General features: G+C 41.1%; 1 protein-coding gene across 2 annotated transcripts in view; it reads left to right on the forward strand.

Annotated features, from left to right (window-relative positions):
- ADAMTS12 (ADAM metallopeptidase with thrombospondin type 1 motif 12) overlaps positions 1-26,571 on the forward strand; it is a 315,991-nt gene that overhangs the window by 181,968 nt on the left and 107,452 nt on the right. For both annotated transcript variants that reach the window (XM_058564273.1, XM_058564274.1), the window contains exons 6-7: positions 13,576-13,700; positions 17,428-17,577. In XM_058564273.1, the coding sequence (XP_058420256.1) occupies positions 13,576-13,700; positions 17,428-17,577 (275 nt within the window). The remainder of the gene's footprint in view (positions 1-13,575; positions 13,701-17,427; positions 17,578-26,571) is intronic.

Genomic DNA, 26,571 nt, shown 5'->3' on the forward strand with positions numbered 1-26,571 from the left:
AGAGCTCTTGAAGGACAAGAAAGAGAGTTCCAGAAAGGTGTTTAGAAGCCCACTGAGAAGGAAAATAATATTTCTGTATTATTTTCTTCGGAATTCAGTGATGTCAAGTGAGAGATGCAGAACATTCCTGAGATGTAGCTAGTTGGAATCACCTGACAGTCATTGCATCTAGTAACACACAAATCAGATTTACGGCAGTGACTAAGAATGTCCCACAGTGGAAAAAGACTAAATCGTGATATGGTTGGGTGGTTTCAATAAAAGTTAGGAGGAACATGGAAATGTTGAACCTTTTATACTGTTTATTTAGCTCTTACATATGAATACGTGTCCCTCAGATCAGGGCCCTCTTGTCTCTCTGCACTTTTACCCTTGGGAATTGCATCTATTCTCTGAGACTTACATATCTTTGACATTCTGAGACTCTCAACTGATACTTCAAGCCCAGACCTCTTACCTTAATTCCAGACTCATATCCAGTTGCTTACTTGACATCTCAACCTGAACGTGCACAGTCTGCTCAGACTTGGAAAGTTAATAAGTCCAAAATGGAATTCTTGATTACTCCCTGCCCAAATCATCTCAGTTCTGCCTCCCCTGATACCCCAACCCTCCATCTTACCCATGTCAGTAAATAGTGCTTTTGTACCATTGCATAAGCCTAGGAGTCATTCTTGATTCCTCCTTTTCTTATCTTCCACATTCAACAGCAAGGCCCACAGTGCTCCTACCCTCACAGTACATCTCAAAACCATCCACTGTTCATCATCTCTACAGTCATTATGTTGGTTTAGGCCTTATCATATCTTGCCTGGGCTACCACAGTGAACTCCCAAATGGTCTTCCTATTTTAATCCTTGCTCCCCATAATCCATTCTCTATGTAGCACTTAGAATGATAATTTTAAATACAAATCGAGTTGCTCCACTGCACAAAACTATTTAATGGCTTACTGTTGTTTTTAGAAGAAAATCAAAATTTGTTACTATGTTCTGCAGAGAGTTTTATGATCTTGTCTCCATCCCCCTCACCAGTCTTTCCTCATGTCACTCTCTGCCTTGCTTCCCACTCTCACGCTCACTGGACTTCAGGTATGTTCTGGAACACACAAGGCACTCTTCAGCCTCATGGTCTGTGCACTTGAGGTTTCCAGTGCTGAAACAGCTCTCCCCTGGCTCTGCCCATGGCTGGCACCTTCAGGCTTCTGTTTGATTGCTGCCTCTTCAGAGAGGTCTCAATAATCAACCTACTCAAAGCCGGCCCACTTACTGTTCTCCATCACAGAATGCGGTTTACTTCCTTTATTGATACCACTCTCACAATTCATTAATATTCTGTGGATTTGTTTACTCTTTTCTTGCTTATCTCAGCCACCATCAGAATATAAATTCCCTGAGGGCAGAAACTATGTTTCTGTATTCTTGGCTATATCACCAGCACCTAACACAGTGCCTGGGACATGAATGAATGAATGAAGTGAGCTATAATGAGTGAATGAACCAGCCAACCTGATGAAATGCCTTTGCAGTTTATAGAGCTTAACCAGCAGCTGAAATAGGTGAAGAAGGGCATTATTCCAATCTCCATTAGCAAGAGACCTGAGGTCAAAATGCTCAAGGCAGGGTTTATTGTTTTCTGGGCAGGCGAAGCCTCCACAATCAGTTAGAAGATTTTAAAACAATAATCTCTGGAGCCTGGATCTGTTTTCCTTCTTCTCTCCCCTACCACCCCCACTTCCCTCAATCACTCAAGACATACTTTGGATATCTTGGAATACCAATGGATGTATTATTTCCCCTCCTGTGAACCTTTTGTTAGGAAAATTTATCCAAAACTTAGAAACCAGGCAAAAGAAAAACTATGTATCTTTTTAGTATCTAACATGACCTATCTGACTCTATGGGGGTGTAACTTTGATTATTATTTACTATTGATTAGGGCCTAGACACGGTAAAATTTGGTGTTAACATGCAGAAAACAGAGAGGGTACAAATGGTTTGTGTCCAGTAGAGATGATACATGAAAATGATTTGTGTCCAGCAGAGATGATAACTCTGAAGATTATGATTTTATTGTTCTGTAGAACATTAACTAATTTTGTATCTAATTTAGCAATCTCCTTCCAGCATTCTTTTTTTTTCACTGACTGGAGTTGCATAAATTTTGTTTATATGCCTTTGAACCAGCTTTGCCATCTTGCCTGTCTCCTTATTAATGAGTTAAATACATCTTTAATATGTGCTCACTACATGTTTGTATGAGAATTATTTTTTTAACTTTTTGAAAATTATACTTTGATACCTTGGAAGATGAATTTTCACTATTGTATAATGGTCTAGTATATATGCATGCTTAGCCACAGAGTGTGCAGAAATTTAGGATTTTCAAACCAAAAAAAAAGGCAGGTTCTTCTGGGTATGAGAAAGAAAAACCTGTACCCTCTGCACTCCCAGTAGCAGCGCTAGTAGGACATCTAAGTGTGGCTTCCACGGATCGGGCCCCTTATAGCTCCACAACTGTTCATTCCCAGGAAGCAGTGCCACCGAAGTCTTGCCTCCAGCAGAGTCCTTTGAAAGAATGGTTGGCCACTACCTCTCTGACCCTATCACAGTTACAATTACGTTGCTTTTCTTCTTCCTATCCTCATTTTGCAAGTTCAAAGAGACACAAATGATTTGCTGCAAAAAAATCATGGCTTCCTTCCTCCCACTTGCCAAATATCCTTCTCCTTCAAGCTTTTATAGAATCTCCAAGTGGTACAAAGTTCATGATTTGACACCAGAATTGCTGGCTCATTGGAGAGTCGCAGTTCACAGTTCTCATTTTCTTGATTCCCAGATAATGGTTCAAGCTATTCTTTCACTAATTTCACTCCGTGACTAATGAGAAACCCCAACAACAACAAACAGTGCTTGCAGCCCTTAACTAACATCAGGGTAGCAGCCACAGGCAGAAAGTACAGTGTGAGGTATGGGGAGATGACTACTGCTTTGAGCAAGGAGACCTGAGTTCTAGTCCTGACTCTGTCATCATCCAGTAGTAACTCCGAGAAAGTCATAGCGTTGCTCCATACCCTGTTTTTCTTCATCGGTAGATGAGAAGAGAGTTGAGGTGTTGTGGTGTATCAACTGTATGTCAAATGCTGTGCCAGCCTCTGGGGGTACAAACATGAATGTAAGTCCCATTTCCTGATTCAGAGGAGCTTAGAGTCTACTGCACAAAACAGAAAATTTCAAATTGAGATTATTGTGAGTATAAAAAAGAGTGAAAGAGTACCTGGGAGAGCGAAGGATGCTTGGATGTCTAAGCTGGGTTTCAGAGGATGAGAAGGGAGTTAACCAGTGAGGAGGGACATTCCAGGAAGAGGGACCTGCATGGGCAAGAGCTTTAGTGCTTAAACTAGCGCTTTACATGTGAGGGGCTGTGAACACATCGCTGATGATGAACCACAAAATGGGAGGCTGAGAAACCTGTTGTGAAAAAATGCAACAGTGTGATTGTGCTGGAGGCAGGAGAGAAAATAGCCAAGCAGAACCTCCCCACCTCCACTCACACCTGGTCTTGTTCCAGTGTTGCCTGTCTCTGTGCATGATGTCATTATCCTTCTAGTTGCAGAAGCCAGAGATCCAGAAGGCATCCATGACACCTCCTTCTCCCCCACCCCATATCCAGTCCGTCATCAGGTACCACCAGTTTTGTCTGACCATCTCCATTTACATCACTTTAATTCAAGATACAGTTATCTCTTTCCTGGGCTATAGTTGTATATACTTTCTGGTCTACCTGGATCCCTTTTGATCTTATTTTCTCATTGCAGCTAGGATGATCTCAAAATGGTGATCTGATCATATCCACCCTCCTCACACTCCTTCTGCAACCCCCACCTCTGGCTAAAAGCAATATAGTGGTTTTCTGATTCCCTCTCTTATCTCTTATCATGCCCGCCTTGCTCTCGGGATAGGACAGTAGTCTTCTACTCTCCGTGCTTTCTCCTGCCCCTGGTCTTGTTGCCTGGACAGTCTTCCTTCTTGTCTTCACTTAATTAACACATTAATCCCTCAGATCTCAGCTCAAGTGTCACTTCACTGGGGAAGCCTTCCCTGACCTCCATGCCCAGTAAGATTCTATTGTATACTCCAACAACACCATGTGTTTCTTCTTCAAAGCACATATCACAGTTGTAATTTTACATCTATTTGGTGATGCGTGTTCCTCCATTAGTATGTAAGACTTAAGGGCAGAGGCTGGGTCTGGTGTTGCTCACCATTTAGCCCTACTGGCACATAATAGATAAGGGGAAGAATGAATGAGTGAGGCAGCAGTCAGGGGGTGAAGATGAGGGTCAACACTAGCCAAGCCATGACAAAGCTTGTGGCCATATAAAGGGATTTGGATCTAATTCTATGGGAGCCGCTGGATGATTCCACACTGAGAGATGAAATGGAGAGAAAGGCATTAGAAAGATGGCTCTGGGGCTCTGTGGAAAGTGACATGAGGTGGGGAATAATGAGGCAGGGTCCCTGAGGTAGGTCTCTTCCATTAGTGACTTTCTATGACTCTCATCTTCCATATGCTAATCACGTCTGACATCTAACCCTATATTGGACTTCATTTTCTGTGGTGGGTTTAAGAGACTTTGTGGTTAATCTGCATACATAAACTGTGGTTTCTGTTTGTCATTTACTGCCATGTACAAACCACTATGGATTCTCATCACATTTTGAGAATAAATTAGGGTAGTCTGACATGATATTTACTTTGGAGCATCCTAGAGGCTTTCTCAAAGACTAGGTGGTCATATTTCAGAATCAAAGAGTAGCTTCAGATATGAGCCAGCTTGCTCTCTCTCCTGTCTTGCCTCCATCCAGCCCTGAATCAAGTTCTCATTTTCATTTTATGACCCTAATCCTATCCTTTGAATTTTCCGTTCTCCCTCAAGGATTGGGCCACAAACTTGGTCTCTTCCCCTTTCAAAACCACTTTAGACCAATTTATTCAATGGCAGCCCTGCTCCGCTTTTGAGCTAGAGGTTTGAGATAGGATTACTCTCTTCCCTCCAACTCTTGTGAGCAGTTGACTTGGTGGAGAGTACAAGATTTAAAGTTAGTCCCACCCCTTTCTAGCTGTATACTCTTTGGTAGGTTATTTGACTTGCCTGTGCCTGCATTTCTTCGTTTTGCAAAATGGAAGTAATAATACCTACTTCCTAGGGTTGCTGTGAAAATCAAACATGTTAATTCATGTAATAGTTAGCATAGTATCTGGCTTGTAGAAACCCCTTAATAAATGTTACTTGTTAGTATCATTCTTATTATTCTTATCTTTAAGATCATCATCATCTAGGTCCCTCAACAATCTTGTAAACTCGTTATTATTATGCTCATTTCACAGATGAGGAAACTGTATCAAAGTCCTTGAAGGAAAATAAAAAACGTAAAGGACAAGATGAGGATCATAAGAAGATGGAGACTTCTTTTAAGAACAGGATAGAGACAAAACTGGGGTGGGAGTGAGTTGGGATGCAGGCAGCTGGGCCCCAGGTCACTGTGCCTCTAGGGTGGTTCCTGAGGGTATCAGGCTGGCTTGAAGGAGCAGCAGTAGGGCTGACAGGCAGGAAGGAGATGGCTGTTTTCACAGAGAATTTCCCCTTTGGTCTCAGAGTGATTTAGTGTTGGGTTTACTTTTGTGAGACTCTGGAGTTAAAAGTCTTGGAAATTCAGGATGGTGATTTCCCCTGCCCCGAGGGTGATTTGTGGGTCTGTAATAATCTATATAATTGCTGCTCTTTCAGGATAAATATCGAAAATGTTGGCAAAGAATTTGTACACCCATCACTTTTTTTTTAATCAAATATCTTTTCCTCTGATAGATGAGTTGTTCCTTGGAGGCACATGGGAAGTTTTCAGATTGAAGTTTTTACTGCTTTTCTCTTCTCTGCCCTCTCTTTTTCTTCCAGGAACCTAAGCCTGGCTAGCAGAGCATGATCAGAGTGTACATTGAATCACAAGCTGCCACCAGGACTTCCCGAGGAAATTAATACAAGATTTTTTTTTCATTACAGACAGAGCTTACAAAGAGAGAGAACAATTTATAAGAAAAGCCACGTTATTGCAAAATCATTTTCTATCTCTCGTTTGGGGCTATTTCTGTGTGCTGTGGCTGATTTCCTTTGGGTCGTCTCCCTGTCCTATAAGGTCACATACTCAAATGAATAGGAAAGGGGAAGTGGGAAGTGAATTGGAATCACTTGAGAAAATGAAGTGAGAAAAAACGATGAAAGAACAAAAAGGGAAATCTATTTTTGTTTACAAAGGAAATGGGGGAAAACTAGTGTGGAGGGGGGTTTGTTTTGACAAGCTCAAATCGTTATGAGGATGCTTTATGGAAAATGTTTAGCACCAGCCTCCCCATATTCATTGTGAGCCAGCACAATCTCTCTGAAGTTCTTTGGCACCTTGTGCATGCTTAGGGCTGCATAGTTTTGAGTCATAGCTAATTACTCATTCCACGTCTCTTGTGATCAAATGCATTCAAGAAACTAAATGATTGTTTCTTGGACTTAACGTCTTATGAGACTTGGAGATTAAGCGGCTGAGGGGGCTGAAAAAAATTGTGCTCAATTAAAACCTCCTGGAAGAATCATGACATTTGGTAGAAAAGCAGTAAGGTATCCTGAAGACTCTGTCACTGAAGTTGTGTTAAATACCACATGTTGTAGACGAAAGTTCTACACAGGGGGAAGGTACCCAGCTGCAAATATCAGCAATTTGGTTAATTGTGCCCTTGCTTTGTCTGTAAGAGGAACTGACAAAAGGAAAAGAGAGAAAGCAAGCAAGATTTTGAGGGTAGATCTTGAGCCCTAACATTTTTTTTTTTCTCATCAATGACTATTCCCCGGGTTATTCCAGAATGGCTCTTGTGCAGTGGGATGTAAGAAGAATCCCCTCTGTTGACATCTCTTTATTTTTCAGCTCCTTTCCCTCTCCTTTACTCCCTTCCCAATAGTTCTGCTGCTAGAAAATCTCAACAACCGTGCAGACCCAGCCTGTATATTTAGGTGGTTCAACCTTGACATAATTCTCACTACTGCTTGATCACCTATTCTCCATTCTCCTCATTTCTGTCAAGAACTATGAAGAGTCTTAGATTTTACTCTCCTTGCAAGCTAACAAGTTATCCTGCCATACTTTCATGGATGTGATGCTGGGGGAAGACATGAGACCTCTAGGTCAGAGACAAAGGACTTTATTACTCACAGCACAACATGTAGCGTGAGCTTCATGTTTGCATCTGTCCCTTTTGTCCCCTAAGTCCCATGGGAGTGATATGGGCAGCCCAGCTGGATGCTGTTTAGACAGTGAATTTTATCCCAGCTGAGGAGCCCCAAGATAAGGAAACTCCAATTCTTTGAAGAAGGTTGTAAGCAAACGTCAACTTTTGCCCCAGAAGAGCCATTATCTTTATTATTCTTGACAGCAAATAAATCTGTCCTCTTCCCTGGAGGAAGACACTATCTCTGTCTTCCAAGGCTGATTTGCTATACAATATCCTTAAAAAGATATAAAAGCTCTCAGTGCCTTTGCTCAGATGATGTGAAGAAACATGAGACCCATGTAGAATTGTCTCCCAACAGTTTCTATTACAGACACCAGAGTTATTGTTACAGACTTTTCTGCTTTATTCTCAAACTTCTGACCCCTTACCTTCTTCTTCCCTAATCAGCAGGAGATCTTGTGTCTTTACTGACTCACCACAAACCTCTTACCCACATAATCTTCACTTTTCTCTGGCTCAACAGATATATTCTTTACCTTTTCTCCATTCCTTGAGGGGTGCTGTGCATCCTGCGTGTTATCAGTACACCTGCTGTGTACCAGGCTATGTGCAGTGCCTGAGATGAGGAGAAGAATAAACCTCAGTCCTTGTTCTGGAGGAGCTGAGGAGGAAAACAGGCACACGGTTTGATCATTTTAACCTAGTACAGCAAGTGTTGTGAGCCAAGTGTACACCAGATATATTGGCAGGAACCTAATCCAGACTGGGGGCAGGCAAGGCTTCCTGGAAATGCCCCAATTGAGTCTTAAAGAATGAATGGATGTTGAATAGGTTAAAGGGGGTAAGAGAGGAGAGAAAGGCATTCTGGGTAGAGGAAGCAGTTTGAAGAAAGCAAGGTGAAAAATTACATGTCTGTAGGGGGTGGGGGAAATGGTAGTACAAGCAGTTTTAATGTCACTGGAGCATAAACTGTGAGGTTGCAAATGGAGGGAGAGCTTTCTGAACATGAGACTTTGAACGGTCTTGAGCCATGGGTCATGATATGGGCAGACTTTGATTTTGACTAGATCAACCTGACAACAGCAAGGAGGATGGATTTAAAGAGAATAAGGAAGAGAGAAGGAGAACAATTAAGAGATACTAGAAGCATAAATCCGAGCATAAAATGATGAGGTTTGAGCTAGGGCAGTCAGGAGTATAGATGGAGAGGAGGATAAAATTAGCAGCACATGATGACAAATTGGGATGCAGGATATGGAGGGAGAGGAGACCAATAGGAGGACACTGGTGTTTCTAGATTAGGCAACTGGGTTGGTGGTGGCTCCTGTAACTAAGACAGAAAATACAGGAAGAACAGCAGGTAAGCTGAGAGGAAGGGATTTCAGGGATGCTGAGTTGGGGATACCTGTGGGGCGATCCAGAAGGAGGTGTCCATCAAGAGATTTGGGTACATGAATTTGAACTCCAAGAGAGGTTTGGAATGAGACATAGGTTTGAGAGTTAATAGCATATAGATGATTTCCCAAAATATGACTGTGATTGAGAGTGAACTAAGCAATGAGCCAAAAGAAGGGCAGAAGAGCCCTTGGAAGAGCCTGAGAAGTGGTCAGAGAGTAAGATGAAGACAGAGAGTTGGGGATCTCAGAAGTAGAGGGTCTCTGCCTGTGTTTGTCTCCTCACCGGGGGTGGGAGTGTGAGGTGGGGGAGTTGAAATAAGCGATACTCATCCATTGGCAAATTGCTAAATCTTTCCAATTATTCAAAGCAAGAAGTTTAGAGAAGTCTTCAATAGTTTAGACACCACTAGGCCTGGACTAGTAGCTGCAATCCTGAAATCTAAGCCATTCTCTGCCAAAACTTGCTGTGTAACTTGGCCAAGGTACTGCCCCTCTCTGGCCTGGATTTTCTCACTGTTTAAATGAGAGGATTGGATGCATAATTGGAATGCTAAGTCCTTCAGAGAAATGGGCTCTTTTCCTAAAGATGAGAAAATTGGAAGCAGAATTTATTCTGCAACATCTGGAAAATGACTGTTTTCTCCATGGTGATGAAGATGTGTCCTTACTGACACTGGATTTGGCTCAGGAACCAGGGAGAGTGGGTGTTTGTAAACATTCACTTCTCCTTAAACAAACACACATGGATTGGTATGTAAGTTTTTCCAAAATGGTGAGTCCAACCAATGTAAAAAAGGGCAACATTGAAGCAAAAAATTGAGCTTTTCTGATCTGGCAGTATCCCTCTTTGAGCTGTGCCCCCACTAGGAACTTTGTGAGCCAAAGAAGAACATTGCAAGATGGGCTCCATCTGCTTCTGCCTGAGTGGCCACCTCGACTCTAACAAGGTTTTATAAGCTGTATTTTCAGGATACAGATCCTGTGCGTGTTTTGTATTTAAATAGGGAACTTAAGTGAACCTTAGAGTGAGTGTGTGGGTATGTAAGTGTGTATGTGTGTGGGCTCCTCCTACCCACTGTAACCCATCTGAAAGATCACAGGTTCCATTTGATTCAAAACTATGGGATCTCACATATCGTTAGTAAGTAACGCATGTAGAATTATACTGAAAAGTGCTTTATAAGATCTGCTGTTGCAACCCTCTAGCCTTGATTCAGACCAGTTATTATTTTTAAGATATTTAAACAATTTTTTACTTTGAGATAATTGTAGATTCACATGCAGCTGTAAGAAATAATAAAGACAAATCCTTTATATCCTTCACCCAGCTTCCCCAATGGTAACATCTTGTGTAACTTTAGTAGAATATTACAACCAAGAAATTGATATTCATACAAACTACCTACCTTATTCAGATTTCACCAGTTTTACAAGCACTTGCTGATGCACGTGTGTGTGTACATTTAGTTCTATGCAATTTTAACACACGTGTAGATTTGTGACCATTAGCACAATACAGAAAAGTTCCATCACAAGGATCCCTCATGCTACTCTTTTATACTTCCCTTCTGCCTATTGACCTAACCCTGAAAAGCCCTAATCTGTTCTCCCTATCTATAATTTTTTCATTTCAAGAATGTTATATAAATGGAATCATACAGTATGGAACCTCTTGAGATTGGATTTTTTTCACCATCCAAATTTCATGTATCGAAAGTTTGTTCCTTTCAAGTGTTGAGAAGCATTCCATGGTGTATATCAGTTTGTTAACTATTCCCTCTTGAGGGACATTTGGGTTGTTTCCAGTTTTTTGTTGTCATGAATGAAGCTGCTATAAACATTCTACTGCAGGCTTTTGTGTGAAGGTAAGTCTTCAGTTCTCTGGGATAAATGTCCAGGAATACAGTTGCTGAGTCATATAGCATTTGCATGTTTAGCTTTGGAAGAAATTAAAAACATTTTTTCCATAGTGGCTGTGCCATTTTACATTCTAACCAGCAGCATGTGAGTGACCCAGGTCTGCCACATTCTCATCAGTGCGTGGGGCTGTCACTGTTTTTAATTTTAGTCGTTCTGATAAGCATGTAGTAATATCTCATTGTGGTTTTAATTTGCAATTCTCTGTTGGCTAATGATGAACATCATGTACTTATTTGCCATCTGTGTATCCTCTTCAGTGAAATGTCTCTTCAAGTCTTTTGCCTATTTTCCAATTGTTTGATTTTTTTATTGTTGAGTTTTGAGAGATCCTTATATATTCTAGATACAATTTCTTTGTCAGGTATATGGCTTACAAATATTTTCCCCACTCACTAGCTTGTCTTTTCATTCTCTTCTTAAGGTTTCTCTCAGAGCAAACATTTTTAATTTTGATGAGGTCCGATTTGTCAATTTTTTCTTTTATAGATTGTGTTATTAGTGTCAAATCTATGAACTCTTTGCCTATCTCCAGGTCCCCAAGATTTTCTCCTGTGATTTTTTTCTAAAAGTTTTATAGTTTTACATTTTACATTTACATCTATGATCCATTTTGCATTACTTTTTGTATAAAGTGTGAGGTTTAGATCGAGACTCACGTCCAGTTGCTCCAGCACTGTTGTTGAAAAGATTATCTTTTCTTTCAACATTGAATTCTGTGTTCACCTTTGTCAAAAATCAGTTGGGCGTACTTGTGTGGGTCTGATTTGGGTTCTTTGTCTGTTCCACTGGTCTATGTGCCTATCCCTCCACCACTACCACTCTGTCTTGGTTATTGTCACTATAGAGTAAGCCTTAATATCAGGTAGAGTGATTCATCTCACTTTATTTTTCTTTTTCAAAATTAATTTCTCTAATCTTGGGCCTGTGCTTTTGTATATAAATTTTAGAATAAGCTTGTATATGTTGACAAAAGACGTTGTTGAGATTTTGATAGGAATTGTAATAAAACTATAGATCAATTTTGTGAGAATGAGACGTCTTCATATGTTGAATCTTCCAATCTGTGAACACAGTATGTCTTTCCATTTATTTAGGTCTTTTCTTTCATCAGCATTTTGTAACTTTCGGGATACAGATCTTGTACATGTCTCGTTAGATTTATACCTAAGTATTTCCTCTCTTTTGGAACAATTCTAAGTGGTATTAAGTTATTTTTTAATTAATGAGTACTCTGCAGAGACTTCCTCCCCGCACCTCCTCTCCCCCAAAAAACCTCAAAGAAATGTAGGGGTTAAAAACAGACCTTAAAGACATCTAATCATAGTTGATGTTTTGTTTCATAATCTGCCTTCCTGTCTGAAGGAGCTGGAACTGAGACACCATTCTAGTGAGGCTGGTCACCAACTAGAACCACAGCTTCAGCTGGGAGCCCTTGTTCTCATAGTCTTTGATTCAATATCTGAGCTGAGTGATCTTGAGCTAGTTCTTCACTTCTCAGAGGTTTCATTTCTCCTATTATAAAATGAAACTAATAATACTTTCTTTACAAATAATGCTGAGCAAATGCAATTAAATTAAACAAGAGAAGAGGTGTGCAAGTATCTGGCACAGAGTAAATATTTTCTCCCTCCCTTTCCCTTCCCTTCTCTCCCTTCCATTCCCGATTCATACCACCTGGCCAGTTCTTCATGAGGGTGGGGACCATTTGTTCCAGTTGGGCTGCTATTCTAACTACAGCTTGACTAGTTGAACAGGAGGCTGACTCCCCTGTGCCCAGCTCATCCCTCAGAAGCCCTCTTCTACCCCTACCATACATCATTCAGCTGGATGATGTAACAATGAGGATTATTCAATAATGAAGTCTGTTTCTTCTATTTAAATCGTTTATGCTAAGCAGTTCAATGAGTTTTCACGAGTGATGAACCACCTTTCTGTGTTGTCATGAAAGGAAGGTGGTCTGTGCTCATTAATTAGCATGGGTGGGGGCCCTGGGAGTGCCACTAAGAGGCAACTGAATCCTCACGGGCCTTGTTTGATTTGGGTGTGGGCCTTAGCAAAATACAGAATAGTGGAGAAGCAAGCTCATAGTTTGATGCAGAGACTGTACTGAAGTTCTTGGGCTGAGCCCAGAGTAACAGACTCAGATAAGACTAGGCCAATGGAGGTAGTCATTCTTCACGTAGAATCCACCCTGTCCCAGGGATGGCTCTGTATAGAGACCCCAAAGAAATGGGGCAAGGGAAAAGAATTTCTCCTTTAGAAATTCAAATTAAACTGGAGTCCCTCTAGAGCTGATTATCCCTTTCTCCTCATCCCCCATTTGACAAGTGTTCATCTAGTTTATTTGGAACAAGCACTCTCCTCCCATCCCCAATAGTAACTCTGAGCCAGGTGGATGACTCAGGAGCCCTTGAAGTTGCAGGCCAGGGGCATCTACCATAGCATCCTAATTGTTGTCAGACAACCAATGATCCTAACTGGTTAGAAGCCTGGAGAGATTATGTCACCCTCTGCCCTTCACCCACCCTTCACCAAGATGGAAACCATGGGCAAGGAAACATTCATTGCAACCCCAGGCTTGCAGGATACCTCAAGAAAAGAAGAAACTTTTGTTGAAAATCTGTTCATTGTGCATTAGAAATAAAAATGTCTCTTTGGAATTGTATTGGCTTAAAAAGCAGAGAGCCACTAGAAATAGAACTTCAAACAGCTGTTGGTCTTTGCTAATATATTTTTAACTTTTCCTCAAGAGCTGCTTGTCCCAGTGATCATTTCTCTCCTTCTTTCAGTGGAAGTCATGAGAGTGGTAGTATTTAGAGCTGGGGGTTAGCCCAAAGGAGTAAGTTGGCCTCTGCCAAATTCCTACCAAGTGTCTGAGGCACCCACTCAGAGCTCATCTCACTTGGCTGCTTCTGGGGGCTAATGTGGTGGGCCCTGACCACAGTAAGCTCACCCATGCAATGTCTTCCTCCTCTTTCTCCAGCAAGGATTGAAAATAGTTCACCACGCAGAGAAGACCCTGTCCAGCTTCTGCAAGTGGCAGAAGAGCATCAATCCCAAGAGTGACCTCAACCCCGCCCATCACGATGTGGCCGTCCTTCTCACCAGGTACCCCAGAGACTATTGTGGAAGCTGGGGGCTGCAATGCAGGGAGGGCTGGCAGGTGAAAGGGTTGCCAGATCTTCAGACTCATGAGATTCTTACTACTCTTTGCTGCTCTTGGTCGTTTTTAAAGGCAGCTTCTATGATCTAAACAACTCCTGACTCCCATACCAGTGAGGGGGTAGTTAGCAAACTCGCTAAATGTGACAAAACTCTCTGTGTTAATAAACTGCATCTGCTGGCAAAATGCAGGCCTCTTTCCTATCCCAAAGATGATTTCATCTTTAATATTGGCTTCTCTGTGCAGTTCTATAAACAATCAGGAAACTTGTTGGCAGATCCTCATTAAAGTCTCCTGTAACTCTTAATCATGGGATTTCTGATCCTTTATTTTTATTTTATTTTTTAATTTCCCTCCAACTGAGAAACATGCAGCTATCTCTATGGAAATCAGTCCTCCTTGTAACCCATCCCTGACTGATGTTGAGGGCAGAACATGGGGAGCAGGTCCTCCCTGAATAGGCAGAGTGGTTTGCTTGTGCTTTTCTCCCTTTTACCCTCATGAAGGTACTATGTTGTTCTGACTACAGATAGACCCTGTGGTGCTAATATGAACCGTCAAACCTTCCAGGACTCAAAGCTGTGAAAAGCCAGTGAATTTTCCTGATCAACCCAGGCTCTTGGGAAGCTATGTTTGCTCACTGAGTCAGTAAATGTTTATTGAGCACCTGTAATATACCAGACATGATTTTAATCTAGACAAAAGAAGTGCTTACCTTAATGGGGGGAAGTCAGGTCTCACTGGGCACTCCTATGCCGATTCAGAGACAGACAGAAATCCAGGAATGTGTAGTAGAGGAGGCCTCTTGGCCTGGCCCTTCAGCCACAGAAAACCTCATGCACTGGAAGGCCCTGGGTGTGTATTTTCCTTGGAGAGGACAGGCTGCCCCTGAACATTTTGGCCTATCATCTGTCCCTTTGACAGGATCATCCCAGTGCATAGGATGCCTACAAGAGATGATAATCAACCCCACCCTATCCAAATGTCTGCCCTACCCTGAGCTGAAACTCCAACAATCAGAATCACTCTTTTGAGTGAAAGTATCAAAACTTTGGTTGAATGCAAACATGTTCCAAAAGAAGTCTGTGGCATAAACCTATTACATTAGGTTCGTTAGGACCTATGGCACCTTGGGTTGATCGGTAGCTCCCAGGGGAATAGGTGGGGTGTGGTGTGTGTGTGTGTGTGTGTGTGTTGTGTGTGTGTGGGGGGTGTGGGGGTGTGTGTGTGTGTGGAATGTAAGCACAGGGGCTCTGATGAGCCAGCAGGCAGCCAGGGAGCACTGAGGACCTGGACAAAAAACTGGGGGAAGACTTCAGTCCAGACGGGACCTGTCTCTAGGAAAGAATCCTGGATTCTGGGACCAGCATTGGCAGCTGTGTCTCAGCTCTGTTTCTGTTCTTTCCCTGAAAGCAGAAGCAGCCTCTCTCCTTATTCTCACATGAAGCAACGAATAAGTTAATGATAGCTGGCATTTGTGAAGCATTTGATATGGGCCAAGCACTATGCTACATCTATTAGGACAATCATCATTCCACTTAATCCCCACGACAACTCTGGGGAAACTGAGGCTTGGTTATGTCACTTGCCCAAAATCTCATTGCTAACAGGTCCAGCTAGGACTTAAATCTAAGTAGTTTCACCTCAATAGCCACACTCTTAACTATTACCCAATAAGAATACGAAGGATCTGCTTTCCTTTTTTAATTATTATGATAATTTTTCTTCCTTAGAACAGGGGTCTGGTTTCAAGCTATGATGAGTCTAACCAGCTGCCAGACAGTGGAGAGTCTTTCAAGTTCTAAAGCAGGATTTCTCAACCTTGGCCAGATTACTTTTGTTGTGAGGGGCTGTCCTGTGCATTGTAGTATATTTAACAGCATCTCTGGCCATCTATCCATGAGATGCCAATAGCACCCTTCTCCAGTTTGTGACAATCAAAACCATCTCCAGATATTGACAAATGTCCCCTAGGAGGGGGTGGGGAGCAAAATCACACCCTGTTGAGAACCTCTGGTCTGAAGAAATAGGTAGGATCAGGAAAGGAAGGAGGTATAAGACTGAGATTTGCCTCTGGAGGACTACGCTGAGATCCACTTTAACAGTTTTCTATAGAGTTGCAGTCAGCAGAAGATGGATTTGGCTTGAACACACTCCATGAAATGGGGCTAGTAGCTGCATACGAAGATTTTCTCTTCTACTATCCCCAGTGGAAAGTGGAGGTAGAGCTAATCTCCTTTTGGGAGCTTAAGCTCCTTGCCTACCAGAACCATAATCCTACAATTCTTTCGTTACCCCAATTTTTTCCCCTTTAGTGCTGGATACTTAGTAGGCACTCAATAAACAGTTATTTAATGGACCTAACTTCCTGCACTATCAACGTGAGAAGGTTGGTGGATTAGCAGTGAGCACCATTCATCTTTTCTCAGCAGCTCCATGCAGACCTAGACTTTTTGAATGAAACAGTAAGAAGCACATCTTGCCGTAGGGGTGGAAGTGTTTAGTTGGTCCTCCTACAGACTCAGAAATTATTTAGAATGATGGGCTATATGATCCATGCAATCTAGCTCTCCAACAGGGAACCACCCAGCAACCACTGCTGTTAGTGGAGGTGAGGATTCGTGTCTGTTGCGTGTGTTTTGAGATGGAAACTGCTCTCTCCTACCCCATGTCCCAGTCACTGCCTCCTGGAGAATTGAAAACTTTCAGGGTTTCTCAAAGCCTGGATCTTTTCCATGGCTCAATGGACACACAAAAAAAGACTATTTGTCGCAAGAAATGGTGCCCATACAAACCCCATGAATTGAAGGTCTGCAAATAACTAAAGCTCAGAACCTTTTTGGCATTTGTGCCATCATTCTTGACAAAAAGCTCTTCTGGAACTGAAGAAAGCCAAATGACTAATTAACGACTCTTTCAAAACTCTTGTCAGTGATTGAAATAAAGGCTACCAGGATATGGGAGCACGTTTTTATATTTAAAAGCTGTAACTAGTATTTTGTGAGGTCTTAGGAGTCTTTCCTTTTTTTATTTTCTGGGGTAGAGAAATAGTGAGGTCCTGGTGAAAAGAGGAAAGATAAAGATGCCTCTGTGTGTGTGTGTGTGTGTGCGTGCATGTGTGCCCACACATCCCCTCCCAATGCAATATTGTTAGGGTAACAGGGCTGGAGAGACAACTGATTTGATCTCTGGATGGGTTGATGGGACCATTGCCTTTTTCATGAATGAGAAAAATTTCTCAGATTAGTTTTGAGTACAGAACTCAGAAAGACCGAAAAGTGCTTATATATTTGAAAAACCTCAACCACTGCTTGTTGTCCCTTCCCTATTGAAAAGTTCAAATTAGCTTCAATTTTCAATCAAATTTTTCTATTTTTGGCCCAATAATACAATTTGGCCTCCTGAGATTAAGAGCAAAAGCAACTCAAAATAAGGCATTTTCCGTATTTCCCCTCATTTTTTAGGTGTTAGTGAGATTTAATAATCAAGAGGTAAAATCTGAATAATCTTAGTGAATTCAAAATTGCTCCCTACATTCATATGGACTTAAAAAAATTTTTTAATCATACTTTACAGACTTTATGGAATGTGGATTAACACCTAGATTTTTTCCAGTAGGATTTTTGTAGATGTGTCTTTGAGCACCTATGCATCTCTATTCTCTACTTTCAGAAAAGACATCTGTGCTGGTGTCAATCGCCCCTGTGAGACCCTGGGTCTCTCCCACCTGTCGGGAATGTGCCAGCCTCACCGGAGTTGTAACATCAATGAAGATTCTGGACTCCCTCTGGCTTTCACAATTGCCCATGAGCTCGGACACAGGTAAAGGGTTAAGGAAACTGAGATCTCCTTGCCATGTTCATGCATCAATGTCGGTAGAAGGAATGGGAAACACCTTAAATGGGGCATCAGGAGAGTCGGATTGCATCGTGACTTGAGGTTCATCCTCCTAAACCTCTGCTTCCTCATCTGTAAACTGGGGATAATCACACCCTTTAAAGATTGCAATGTCTCCTCTGCCCTGACCACTTATACCCATCTACATCACGGAATCAAAGAGGCCACTACAGTTCTCTGAATTAGAATGGATTGAGCACAGACAAGGAGATAAGCTTTAACTCAGTTGATTAATTTAGGGGTAACAATCCCTGTTTAGTTCTTATGAAATACTAATATCATTAGTATCACTAAAAAGTCACAAAGCTTAACATTTTTGTGCCCTTACTTTGTGCCAACACTTTGTGTTGTGTTATTGAATTCTCTCAACAACATTATGAAGTAAATACTATTGTCAGCCACATTTACTTACAGGTATTAAAGGAGAACATTGAATAAAGAAGAAATTGAAAACTGCTGTATAATGGTGTCAAGCAAACACCAGTTAAAGGGAGGTCCAAGTTGTCACAAAAATGTGTGAATTTGATTAGATGAATTCATTGAAGGCAGGTTTCAGAATGTTTGATTGAAGGGATAATGAGTATCCTAGATTCTCCAGCTATCAGAGGTTTCCCTGGAGGAAAGGTCTTAGCTTATTTGTAACTTCATTTTTTGGTGTATTTACTAACCACAAGTAAGAAAGCATTATACTAATTAAAAACTCAGATTGGGGAGCCATGTAAATGGCTCAACTATACCCCCTTCCTGTCATGTAGCCACCAGCCTGGATCTCCTCCCTCTGAAGAAGGAAGCAGAACACTGAGGCATACTCTGAGTGTACAGCCAGAAAAGAGATGGGATTGGGAAGAGCCCTGGAGACTGGATTATTCCAGGCCTGGCCTCTCTGGGCTGGGCTTTCTCAACATTTTTCTCATGTAATACTGGAACTTTTCAAAAATACTTTTACCTGCTGTACAAAACCAGAGTATTGCCTTGGGAGTTGGGAAGAATGAGTGCTTATTCTGGCTTTTTCATCAGCCGATATTATGACCTTAGATAATTGCCTTCACCTCTCTGCACCTGTTTCCTTATCTGTGAAATGAGTGGGTTAAACTAGGCAATTTCTTAGGTACTGTGATTTCTTTGATCCTTACCAAAAAATCCTGGGAGATAAATGTGATACATTCTAGTATGCTTAACTGTCAAAAATTCAAAGAAGTTAAGTGACTTACTTATAATTAAATAATGACTGGGGACAGAATGCTGGGTCTTAAAAAGACCAGGCCATAGTTGTTGGCATGTTGATAATAAAACTTGGCAAAATGAAAGTTATTCTTAGGTGCAAACGTATAGGTGTCCTCAATCCAGATACAAGGAGGGATATGTTCCCTGCAGCCTTCAATCAAGTCGTTGATGTCAGCAGCACCTGCTGGCCAAGCAATGTGAAGTGAATATAACTAGGTCACACCGAGAAGTGATTGCTAAAGACCTTCCCAGCAATGGTATACCCAAGCTAAAGAAAAGTTGAGAAGACTTTCTTGATAAAAGACATTCTCAAGGGCCGGCCCCGTGGCGTAGTTGTTAAGTGCATGTGCTCCACTGCTGGCAGCCTGGGTTCAGATCCCCAGAGTGCACCGATGCACTGCTTGTCAGGCCATGCTGTGGCAGTGTCCCATATAAAGTGGAGGAAGATAGGCACAGGTGTTAGCTCAGAGCCAGTCTTCCTCAGCAAAAAGAGGAAGATTGGCGTGGATGTTAGCTCAGGGCTGATCTTCCTCACACACACACACAAAAAAAAGACTTTCTCAAATGCTCACTACTTGTGTTCAAAGAATGGATCCCTTATAACCTCAATTCAACTTGATATTGTAAAGAGATTCAGAAATATGCTAAGCAGGTTCTACAAAATCAGCATTGCCCCAATTTCTGAGCTAATCATTGGCATGATTATCTGGACATGGATGTATCACCTTTGTGAGGAAAGCCACCTAAGTAAATAGACCCAAGGGCAAGTATGATCCTTCTTTCAGGTTTTGGAAATTCTCCAATAAAGGTGAGAACCTCTTGGTAACATTACTTGAGCATGGTTTCCCTGAATACTTGAAAACAAAAAGTTGTAGATATTTACTGGTTATCAGAAGTGGTGGATTATTTAACAGACTATAAGTGGGCCACTACCTGAATCAGCTTGATATTTTGATATTTGTCCTCCAGATATTGGGGATTTGTGCTCTGATGGCTGATGGCTGCTTCTGATCACAGAGGTGCAAACAAAGAGGTGGGTAGCCATTGTTGCTGCACCTCCCCCATTGTAGAAAGCCCCTCCTCCTTTGGCTGAAGTGACTGTCAGGATTTAAAGGGCTGGCACCCTTTTTTTCCCATCTCTATTTTTTTCTTTTGCCCCTTTTGCGAGCCAGACAATAAAGACTAAGACTTTCAAAAACACTTACATAAATGGAGAAATTAGAAAGTGACCACACATGCCCAGGGAAAGGCTCAGAAAAGACCTAAGAAGACCTTAAGTTTACACTTCAGGTTGATCCTTTGCATGGAGACAACCTACAATAACCAAAAAAACAAAAACAATAACAAAAAATAGCAAACCCTAGGGAAGGGCAAAAATCTGATTTCCAGAGTTACCACATTATTAGATTCAAATGTCCAGTTTTCCATACACACACACACACACACACACACACAAATCACAAGGCATACAAAGAAACAGGAAAGTATGACCCATTCAAAGGAAAAAATAAATCAACAGAAATTGTCCTGAAAAAGACCTAATGGCAGATATACTAGACAAGGACTTTAAAACAACTGCCTTAAAGATGCTCAAAAAACTAAAGGAGGATATGGAGAAAGTCAAGAAAATGAAGTATGAGCAAAATGGAAATATCAATAAAGAGATAAAAAACCTAAAAAGAAACCAAAAAGAAATTCTGTAGCTAAAAAGTACAGTCATTGAGATGAAAAACTCACTAGAGGGATTCAGTGGCAGATTTGAGCAGACAGAGGAAAAATCAGGGAACTTTAAGATAGGACAATGGAAATGATCAAGTCTGAGGAACAGAAAGAAAAAAAGATTGAAGTTTTAACCAGTGTAATAAGGCAAGAAAAGGAAATAAAAAACATACAGACAAATTGGAAAGGAAGGTATAAAACTAGCCTTATTTACAGATAACATCGCTATTGTAGAAAACCCCCCACACAAACTAGAGCTAATAAGCTCGCAGGATACAATATAAACACACAAAACCAATCATATTTATATATACTAGCAATGAACAGGTGGACACTGAAATTAAAAATGCAATACCTTTCATAATCACTCAAAAATATGAAATATTTACATATAAGTATTATATATTTTACTTATAAATCTTACAAAACACATTCAGGACTTGTATGCTGAAAACTGCACAACATTGAGGAAAGAAATCAGAGAAGATCTAAATAGATGGAAAGACATACCGTGTTCATGAATTGGAAGACCCATCGTAGTAAAGATGTAATTCTCCTCAAATAAATATAAAAGTTTAATGATATTTCTATCAACATTCCAGCAAGAATTTTTTGAGATATAATAAAATTATTCTAAAATGTATATGGAAAGGCAAAGTAATCAGAATAAGTAAAGCAATTTGAAAAAGAATAATAAAGTGGGAAGAATCAGTCTATAATATTTCAAGATTTATTATGTAGCTGCAGTAACCAAGATCCTGTGATTTGGGCAGAGGAATAGACACACAGAACAATGGAATGCAGAAATAGTCCCAAACAAGTATGCCCAACTGATTTTTTGACGAAGGTGCAAAAGCAATTCAATGGAGGAAAGATAGCCTGTTCAACAAACCGTGCTGGAGCATTTGGACACCCATAGGCAAAAATAAAAAATTATGAGAAGAATCTCTACCTAAGTCTCACACCAGATGCAAAAATTATCTCAAAATGGAACACAGACTTAAATGTAAATTTTAAAACTAGAAAACTTTTAGAAAATAAATAGGATAAAACTTTCAGTATGTAGAGCTAGGCAAGGCAGAGTTTCTAAACTTGACATCAAAAGTGCAATCCATAGAAGGAAACATTTAAAAATTGGATTCATCAAAATTAAAAACTTTTTTGGGGCTGGCCTCGGGCATAGTGGTTACATTCGGTGCGTTCCCCTTCGGTGTTCTGGGTTTGCAGGTTCGGATCCGGGCGCGGACCTGCACCACGCATCAGCCATGCTGTGGCAGCAACCCACATATAAAATATAGAGGAAGATTGGCACAGATGTTAGCTCAGGGCTAATCTTCTCTGCAAAAAAAATTAAAAACTTTTATTTCTTTTAAGAAGATGAAAAGACAAGCTACAGCATGAGAGAAAATATTTGCAAACAATTTGTAGTGAGTTGACTAGTACCCACCCCGCAATAATTAAAGTCCACCTGGAACCTCAGAATGTAACCTTCTTTGGAAATGGAGTCTTTGCAGATGTGATTAGTTAAGAATTTCAAGATGAAATCACCCTAGGTTTAGGATGGGCCTTAAATCTAATGACTGGAGAGAGAGATTTGGACTCACAGAGACACAAAGGGAAGAAGACCATGTAAAGGTGAAGGCAGAGGTTAGAGTCTTGCTGCCACAAGTCAAGGAAGCCTGGAGTCACCAGAACCTAGAACCTAGAAGAGTCACAAAGATTCTCCCCTGAGCCTTCAGAGAATGCATAGTGCTGCTGACACCTTGATTTCAGACTTTGTCCTCCAGGACTGTGAGAAAATACATTTTTATCATTTTAAGCACCGAGCTTACGGTAATTTTTATGGCAGCTCCAGAAAACTACTACACCATATATCCAACAGAGGACTAATATCTAGAATATATAAACAACTTTTAAACTCAATAGTAAAAACACAAACAGTACAATTAGAAAATGGGCAAAAGACAGGAAAAAACATTTTACCAAAAAGGATATATAAATGGCAAGTAAACACATGAAAAGATATTCAACATCATTAGCTATCAGGGAAATGCAAATTAAAACATGAGATATCACAACACACGTTGGAATGACTAAAATAAAAAACAGGGATGACCCCCAATGCTGGCGAGGATGCAGAGAAACTGGATCATTCCTGCATTGCTGGTGAGAATGCAGAATGGCTCAAGCACTACGGAAAACAGTTTGGCAGTTTGTAAAAAACTAAACCTGCAGCTGCTGTAATTTTGAGCAGTTGTACTCCTGGGCCTTTATATTGGAAAAATGAAGATGTGTGCTGACACAGAAACCTTTACATGAATGTTCATGGAAGCTTAATCTTAGTAGCCAAAAACCAGAATCAATCAGGGTTTGTTTCAACCCAACCAGGCGAATGGTTAAATAAACTGTGATGGGTACATACCATGGACTACTAGTCAGTAATAAAAAGGAATGAACTGTTGATACGCACAGTGACCTTGATGAATCTTCAAACAGTTATGCTCAGTGAAAAAAGCCAATCCCAAAAGGTTGCATACTGTATGATTCCCTTTATATAGCATTATTGAAATGACAAAATTATAGAGATGGAGGACATATTAGTGGCTACCAGGGTTTAAGGAGGAAATGGGGGAGGGAAGGAAGTGGGTGTGGCTATAAAGTGCAACATGAGGGATCCTTGTGGTGATGCAATGTTCTGTGTCTGGATTGTATCAACGTCAAATCCTAGTTGTGATATTGTGTTAGTTACCGTTGGGGGAAAGTGGGTGAAGGGTACACAGGACCTCTTTCTATTATTTCTTACAACTGTATCTGACCCTACAATTATCTCAAAATAAAAAGTTTAATTAAAAAAAGGGGAGCATTGGCTATGTACAAATGACCTAAATAAAACACTGTATTTTAAATGTCAAAAGCAAATAGAAAAGGTTTAGAGTCATTGATAAGAAAGAGAAAGTGGAAAGGAGACACATAAGCTTGAGTTTGAGTGATAGAAAAAAATGCTTTAGTAAGCCACAAAACCAAAGGAGAGAAGACTCAGGAACTTCCTGAGAAACTTTTACTCATAGCAAAAGATGCTTCTGAGGTATTATTTCTTTCTTTAACTGTCTAGTTCTGATTAGCTCTGGTCCAAACTCAGAAACACTGGGCAGATCAAGGAAATGACCTATGGCAGCCCAGAGAAAGAAAAATATAATAAGCCAGTATCCCAAAAAAGACACTCATTATAGTTTAATAACAAAGATACCCCATTGTTTCTTGAAAAATTGTGTCATCACTGATTGTGTATGATGCAAAATAGAAAGTGAAGTTAACTAACTTGTGCTATGGCCTAAGTGCCATAATCTCACTTTTATTTTGAGAGAAAACATTTAAAAATTCCATTTACAAGGACCCTGGATTATATCAATCATCCCTACCTAAGATTTTGTAACACCCTTATTAGACCCCTAGGTGAGTTACCAAAGATAAAGTTGGAATTCCAGGAGGAAATTTAAAAACCTGTCTAAGGCTTAGCATCCTTTCCTTTTAAGTAATGAAAATATCATGATATAGATGAACACTTAAAATGCGATATCTACCCAATATTTTCCCCTCTCCTGGATTGTGGGGTATTTCATTTACAGAGCTTTGCTCGTTGCGTATACAAAATTGGTATCCCGTGAATGAGCTAAAAACGCTCACGTTCACACTTTCATGGTTCTTATTCTCTGCTGGTTCCACTCCACCATAAAACGAGTAATAAAAGGCAAGAAATGGGTATATTCCACCAAGTGATAGCCTGAAATCCAGGCAGCTACCTAACTTGCTATTTCGTGTCTGTAATTTAGCCGACCCATCTAACAGGAGTTGAAACACAAAGAGGAAGTAAAGCAGGCTAATCCTATACCCTATAAATTGTTTCAGACCGTAGGGGGCTCTTTACTCCCAGCTGCTCTCCAGGTTGCATCCCACCTGCTAGAAAGTAGCTTCCTGGGAACAAACCTTCCATCCCTGTGGCCCCATGTGCTTTCCTTGTCCCTCGCTGTTCATGGACCCACTGGTCCCATGTGACAGGAGTGCTCCACCCACTTAGATATAGTAGTCACAGTCCAGAGAGATGCTTCTTTAGTAGCACTGCTTTTCTCTCATAAGATGGGAGTCCAGAGGGGTGCTAAAGCTGGAGGGGAAAATATTTTAATGAATGAAAAACTTTAGATGGAACAAAATGAGCTTTTGGGGAACTGAAATATTTTGAGGGTAGGTTTGAAGCCACTCGGTGTACAGGATTCAGCCGTATGGCTTGTCGTGTTGGAATAGCCAATGCTAGAAAAATCATTATTCATGCAGGTTTTTAGAACCATGCTTACAGTTTAGGATTTTTACTAGGTATTGAACAGGTGAACTTGTGGAATACTTCCTGAGCTGAGTAGGACTGGATTTGCAACACCCTGGGTAAGGCCTGCTCGGAAAAAAGCTTTCATTGAATCACATTCTTTGTGGGCGGGTGGTAAGAGCTTTGTAGATTAATTCTCTGACTCCTTTGTGAGTTTTGTATTCATGGGTAATGTGATCAGAGTCTGTAAGTAAATTGATAACATCTTAATGCATTAAAAAAAATACAAGAAAATCTCTAAATCCGCCAAAGACTATTCCCTGCAAGAGTTGCTAATGCTGATCAGGAGATTTTATTAAAGTTGGAGATGAGCTTCCGTGTCAGAGGGGTTGAATTTCACTAACAGAGTAAAAGGTCAAACTTTTGTCTGTTCAGCTTTGAAAATTGGAGCCAAATTTGTAGCTTATAAGCATCCAATAAGCAGAGTCCAGTGGAGAGAGTTCTTATGGAAATTTCAGAAGGCACCTTGGGGGTGATCCTGAGGACTTGGCTTATAACACACTCCGGAGTCTCCTTCTTTCCGGGAGCCCTCTTGCCATGGTGGACGGTTAAGCTCTTTCGGGCCTTTTAAGCTTCTTCACCTGCTCAGCCCTGGCAATGAGAGGTCAGCAAGCAGACCAAACAGGACATGGACGAGGACACCGAAATAGGAGCACAAAGATCTGCAGAAGACTAGTTTTGCCCCTAAATAGCTTTGTGACTTTTTTTTTCTTTTTTGCTGAGGAAGACTGGCCGTGGGCTAACATCGGTGGCCATCTTCCTCCACTTTATATGGGACGCCGCCACAGCATGGCTTGCTAAGCGATGCGTTGGTGCCCGCCTGGGATCCGAACCGGCGAACCCCAGGCCGCCGCAGCTGAGCGCACGCACTTAACCGCTTGTGCCACCGGGCCGGCCCCTAGCTTTGTGACTTTTGATAAATCTCAAACTCTAAACTTCCTCATCTAGAAAAGGAAGATAAACTAGTTACTGATAAAAACAGCGGTACAAAATTTCTGTCATTTTTGGAGCCCTTATTCTATGCTAGGCGCCTTGCTACGTGGTTTTCAAACTTGATTTCATTCAGCTCTCACCCTAGCTCTGTGATGATTATCCCATTTTGTAGGAGAGTAAAATGAAGCTGAGCAAGATTCAGTAACTCACAGATCACTGAATGGCAGAGCTGGGATTCAAATCCAGATCAGCTGTCCTCAAAAACCCTGCTCTTAAGCACTGAACTATGAGGTCCCCCTAATGTCTCTGATATTGGAGGACTCTGATAACAATACTAGAAAGAAATCCAGTCACTCAAAGCTTGTGGCCTTTGACAAAGTCTCCCATAGGCTTCGCCTTTCATGCTCTCCCTTCAATCATGATGAAAAGGGAGAAGGGAGTTTTCTTCTTTTGTGCTGTGGTTGCTGCAGCAGGAGAAAGAAGCTAGCTGGACTCTGCTGACTCTAGACTCCTAGAAAGCCAACCGGGAGCTAGCTCGTAGCTTTCTCCCAAACAGAAGTTTTTGAATTAGCCGCCTGCATATTTGAGGCAAAGGATGCCTAAAATGCTCCTGTGCTTTGTAGTTCAAAGTTAGCTATCCCTCTCCAACTTCAAAGTCCTACTTTGTA

This window comes from Diceros bicornis, chromosome 20, assembly GCF_020826845.1.
Source record: "Diceros bicornis minor isolate mBicDic1 chromosome 20, mDicBic1.mat.cur, whole genome shotgun sequence".
Taxonomy (NCBI): Eukaryota; Metazoa; Chordata; class Mammalia; order Perissodactyla; family Rhinocerotidae; genus Diceros; species Diceros bicornis.